Here is a 5384-nt window from a genome sequence, read left to right as displayed (position 1 = left end):
GCAATCCCTTCTCCTCCATCCGCCCCTGGGGAGCTTGGGCACGCACGCACACGCGCCTGGCGTGAGTTTGAAGCCACCAGGTCCGGGACGCGAACCGCGGTCGACTACGTGGGAGTCCAGCGACATAGCCATTACGCTAACTGCTGGTTTGCGATAGTTTTATTTTATATACATCAAAACACGTAAGCTTTAGGGAAAAGGGGGTGATGGTAGCGACCCAGTCAGTTACAGTAATACTTGCAATCAGCTGATAGTTCAGGAGTTCAGGGCACCCTTGGGAGTACCAGTCCAGTTCTGCACTGGAAGCAGGCACGACTGGACCTGGACTGGGCTAGGGTGGCCTTGCTCTAGTGACAACTCCTTCTCCTCATGCGGGACCTGGGCCAGGCCTATCACCAGCTCTTCCAGAAACCCCCCAGCCACATCAAGAGCAGCCTGGTGAGCAGTGAGCGGAAGCGGGTGAGCATGGCCCGGCTAGTGCTGGCTGGGGCAGCCCCTGCTTTTCCTCTCCCTGTGTCCCTAGGAAACCATGAGACTGGACATAATTTGACTTTCAGGAGGGATGGTATACTGGCATGAGACCTTCCTTGGGGCTGTAGCCATGGCAGGTCAGGGCAGGCCATGGGGAGGCAAGCTTGGGGACATACATGCTCATCTACAGCCATTTCCTCCCAATGGCCCTCACCAGTTTGGCTCCTGGCTCCTTTGTCCCTGAGCCAAGGTCAGCCTAGTACTTTTGCCCAACATTGAGATAGCCGGGAGCCCTTTCGGCTGTCCTCGGCAGACTTGCAGTGGTTGTGGTTTCTAGTGAGCACGTGTTAGGAAGGACCTTACCAACCAGGAATGTACCCAGAGGAGCCTTCTGAGCACAAGGCCTGAAACCAGGTCACATGAGGAAGAGTTACTTACAGAAGTGGCCATTTAATCTGTAAGGAAGTCTTATGCATGTGGGAGGGCTCCTGCATGTGGCTTAGCTGTACACTTGGTGGGCACACAGTCTCTGGGAAGTTCAATGGAGGGCTATCCAGCCAAGAACTCTGGGAAAGGAAATGTTGGGCTGGGTGGGAGGTTGTGCCAGAGAACACCTTGATCCTGAGAGTATTATTATTTTTTTTAAGAGAGGTTTTTATCAGAGGGTGTGTGTGTTTGCTGACAGAGAGACAGAAGTGAGAAATTACCCTCCCCACCCCACCCCTGAAAAGATGGCCACGCTGCAGTCCCTTCTCCATTCTCTTCAGGATTTTGTGCATGCGTGCACATGCGCCTGGTGTGAGTTTTTTTTTTTTTTTTTTTAAGAATTATTTAATTTTATTTATTTATATATTTACTTTCATTTGACCAGAGAAAAACAGACACACAGGGAGAAGGAAAGTGAGGAAGCAAGCCACCAGCTCTCGGGACTTGAACTGTGGTTAGCCATGGGGGAGTGTCCAGCGCCTTAACCACCATGCCAACTGTTGGCCCCCCTGGTGTGAGTTTTAAGCTGCCAGGTTTAGGACTTGAGCTGCAATCGACTGTGTGGGAGTCCAACCATGTAACCATCACACCATCTGGTGGTCCCCATAAAAGTGTGGGAACAGCTCCTTTTCTTTTGATCCTGAGATTCTTATAGCTCCTGAGTAAAAGCTTCAGTGTTTCTTCTGTCCTCAAGAGGGCAATGACACGATGTAGTCTTCACCCTGCATACATTGGAATCTTGGAGTTGGCCCTCAAATTCATCGGGCCGGCCAGGACTACCCTTCCATCCCCAGGAGGTAGTCTAGACCCTGTGCCAGGCCGGTGAGGCTCCTCAGCTCCCCTCACCCACCTCTAGGGCATGCAGCTTGAGGACCTCAGGCAACAGCTGCAGCAGGCTGAGGAGGCCCTGGTGGCCAAGCAAGAAGTGATCGACAAGCTGAAGGAGGAGGCTGAGCAGCATAAGACTATCATGGAGACTGTCCCAGTTCTGAGGGCTCAGGTGAGGGTTCTGTCTGTGTCCACCTGACCCTGAGATCAGGCAGGCCCTGGGACTTGGCATGCCTGTTTGGCCTCATCTTATGGAAGGCTCCATATGCTCACCGAGCCCCTTGCACCATTCCTTGACCTCTCGGGGCACTTGGGGTCAGTTGTTGCTCTGTCTGCTTCCTTTCCCTGGTGTTGCATGGATGCCCAACAGGTGGCCAATGGGCAGCAGCACTCTCTCTTGGATTTTCCAGGCTGATATCTATAAGGCAGACTTCCAGGCTGAGAGGCAGGCCCGGGAGAAGCTGGCTGAGAAGAAGGAGGTCTTGCTGCAGCAGTTGGAGCAGCTGCAGAGGGAGTATAGCAGACTGAAGGCCAGCTGCCAGGAGTCAGCCCGGTGCGTCCCTAGCCGCTCACAGAAGAGTCGGGTGGAGGGCAAGGTGCTGGGGTGCCAGCTTAGGGAGCAGCTACGCCTCCCTTTGCTGTTTTTCACTTCTTCCTACAGCTTTTCATGTTAGCCCACCTAGCAGTTTTCTGAACTGCTGGCACTGATTGGATGGTTTCTGTTTTCAAAGGATTGAGGATATGAGGAAGCGGCATGTGGAGGTCTCCCAGCCCCCCTTACCTGCCGCCCCTACAGGTGACTGAGTGTGCATTGGGCTGGGGCAGTAGGTGGCTAAGGGAGGAATTTAGTGGTCACATGTGAGTGGGGACCCTCAAAGTCAAATATGCCTCAGAACCCTGTACCCTCTCAATCCCTGTGGTCTGTATCTGTCCTCTTTTTCCAGTTCACCACTCCTTCCACCTGGCCCTGCCCAGCCAGCGGAGAAGCCCTCCTGAGGAGCCGCCTGACTTCTGCTGTCCCAAGTGCCAGTATCAAGCTCCAGACATGGACACCCTGCAGATACATGTCATGGAGTGCATTGAGTAGGGCTCACGGATGCCAGGCCCTGCAGATGACCACCCAGGAATACGTGGCCTGCTTCCTCTTCACCTGCCCTGTCAATGGACAGGCCACAAAGCGGGCCACTGCTCTGAGCCCTGGGAGCTTGCTGCAGGGCCCCACGCTTCAGCTGTTGGCCTGCTGGTTCACCACCTCTAGGGTAGCTCTTTTCCTTCTGTTCTGTCTGCTTGACTGCTTGCCTCTAGGGGCTGATCCCTCACTCTCCTCCCACCTACTCTTGGACAGGGCAAGAGCAGAGGTTAGGATGTCAGGCCGTCAGAGTCAGCCTGGGCTGGGAAATGACTTTATCATTCCTAAGGCCTAGGTGTGCAGGTGATCAGGTTGGATTGGGGGAGGTGTTACAGGCACAGACAGGGTTCCTCCCATGAATGCTGTGTTTCAGTTCTGATCCTGCAGCTATCCCGTATCAGCTCTTTCAGTTTTTTTTTTCCTTTGGGGGAGGGGGAATGGGGATTGTGTGTGTTTCTGTGACTGGTGTAACAAATTACAACAGACTTGGAAACTCATTTCTTCAGGATTTTGGAAGCCAGAGATTGCTTCTGGAGGCTCTGAGCATCAATTCCAGGCCTCTCTCAGCCTCTGGTGACTGCCAGCACGCTTGGTGGTCTGTGGCTGGTATACCTGTCACTGTGGTCTCTGCCTGTGTGATCACTGGATGTAGGGCCCACCTGGCTAATCCAGGATGATCTCCTCACTTCAGATCTTTGCCTTCATTGCTTCTGTAAAGACGCTTTACCCAAATAAGGTCACAGTCACAAATTCTTGGGGTTAAGACATTTATCCCTCTCTTTGGGGAGTCACTGTTCAACTCATTGTGGGAACATCATCCAGAGCCTACAGATAAGGGCAAAAACAGCCCGAAGGCAGGCGCTTCTAGGACCTCTTTTACAGAGAATCACTTCTCAGGGTGATGGTGGCCACTGGGCTTCAGAATTTGGTGTGGGCCAGGCCCTTGTGGGCATAGAGACATCTTATTTCCCAGGGGATGCTGCTGTTGAGGCCAGTGGGTGTGGGGGGAGAGCCAAGTTGGCTGCGGCAGGACGCACCTGCTGGACCACTTGCATGCAGGTAGTGGCTATCAGCCTCTGAGAAGGCTGACAGAGGTGCATGGGAGCTCTTCTCTGTTCAGTCCTCCTCTCTTCTGAAAGGGGCTTAGAGAGAGAGAGAAGGCATTTCTCCCAAGGAATGCCACATGAGCTGCACAGTGGAATTATCCAGGAGCTTGAAGGATGCTTCTGCCTGGGCCTCCTGGGCCTTTAGGGTTAGAATCTGGGGTTGGGGCCAGACATTGACCCTCTCTGCTGCCACTTCTGTAGCCCTGTGTAGAGTTGACCAGATGTTAGCCATCAACGGTTTTGAACCAGCCTGTTCACCAGAGAGGGACATTTTGCTTCTTTCCTCTCTGGCTTTAGGTTGGGCTTCCAGGACAACTGGTTGGTTTCCTCCCTTGAGGGAACCAGCCTGCCTGCCCTTAGCTATGGCTTCTGGTCCAGAACCTGGGCTCTTCCTCTTGCTCATTCTGCTGGTCCACACACAAGGGAAATCCACATGGGCTCTGCATACAGCAAGAAAGCATGGCACACTTATGAGTAACTGCAACAACACTGGCTCCCACAGTAAGCAAAACGAGACTGCAAACAAGCAGCTCATCATAGGACGCAGGCCTGGCGAGGTCCCTGTCTCCGAGGGGCCGCTTACTGGGATGCTGCAAGCAGTGCAGAAGCATCGGTTGTGCTCTCCCAGTGACTGCCATTGGAGCAGCTGAAGTGAAGTAACAGGCCATGGATCTGAACGTCTCACTATGTGAAAAGTGCTTTGTAGTACATTGCTGTGAAAAGGCAGGAAACCAAATCATAGAAAGTGTGACCCCAATAAAGAAGTAAACTGCAAGTGCACACTGCTCTCTTGTCAGCTGTGGTGGGTGGCAGGGTACTGGAACCTATGGGTCTTCCTCATGTATTTCCGGTTTCCTAAATGCTGTTGGTACATGTTACTTCATACACAGGACGTGTGTGCCCTCAGAAAGCCAGCCTGGTGTTAGACAGCAGCTCAGGCTTGAAGGGTTCTTTAAAGCATGCCCTGGGCTGCCCTTGCAAGCACCACGCTGAACTCTCAGAGGTCTGAGAGCAGATGTGGCTAGTGACTAACTTCCGGGGCCGGAAGAGAACAGGCCTCCCAGTTGCTGTTGTGGCTGTGGTACTGGTAATCCTGGGTAGGCCTGGGCTTGTGGCTGATGTCTCTGTCTCCCATCCTTCCTATGAGCTATAGCAGCCAAAGCAGATTCTTCTCAGTGGGTGGCATCAGGGGTGGAGCTGCGCTCATCCCATCTGTGCAGGACCTTGGGCCTCTTGGACAAGGCATGGCTGGCAGCTCGGTGAGGGGGGGGCAGTGGCCACGTGTCGAGGCAGGGATGTGGGGCCATCCTTGATGGCTCCCTCTTGAAAGATGTGCTCTGAGGTCCTTGAGAATGATACTGCTG

The 5384-nt window shown here is 53.5% G+C and overlaps 1 protein-coding gene across 1 annotated transcript in view; it reads left to right on the top strand.

The window, feature by feature from the left end:
- Positions 1-4800, top strand: part of IKBKG (inhibitor of nuclear factor kappa B kinase regulatory subunit gamma) — a 17519-nt gene extending 12719 nt beyond the window's left edge. The window contains exons 6-10 of the mRNA XM_006167507.3: positions 388-459; positions 1814-1957; positions 2196-2338; positions 2517-2581; positions 2730-4800. Of these exons, the coding sequence (XP_006167569.2) occupies positions 388-459; positions 1814-1957; positions 2196-2338; positions 2517-2581; positions 2730-2872 (567 nt within the window). The 3' untranslated portion in view covers positions 2873-4800. The remainder of the gene's footprint in view (positions 1-387; positions 460-1813; positions 1958-2195; positions 2339-2516; positions 2582-2729) is intronic.
- Positions 4801-5384: the final 584 nt, after the last annotated feature.

Source organism: Tupaia chinensis, unplaced genomic scaffold (assembly GCF_000334495.1).
Source record: "Tupaia chinensis unplaced genomic scaffold, TupChi_1.0 Scaffold144894_1, whole genome shotgun sequence".
In the NCBI taxonomy this organism is placed as follows: domain Eukaryota; kingdom Metazoa; phylum Chordata; class Mammalia; order Scandentia; family Tupaiidae; genus Tupaia; species Tupaia belangeri.
This window is presented reverse-complemented; position numbering and strand designations above follow the sequence as displayed.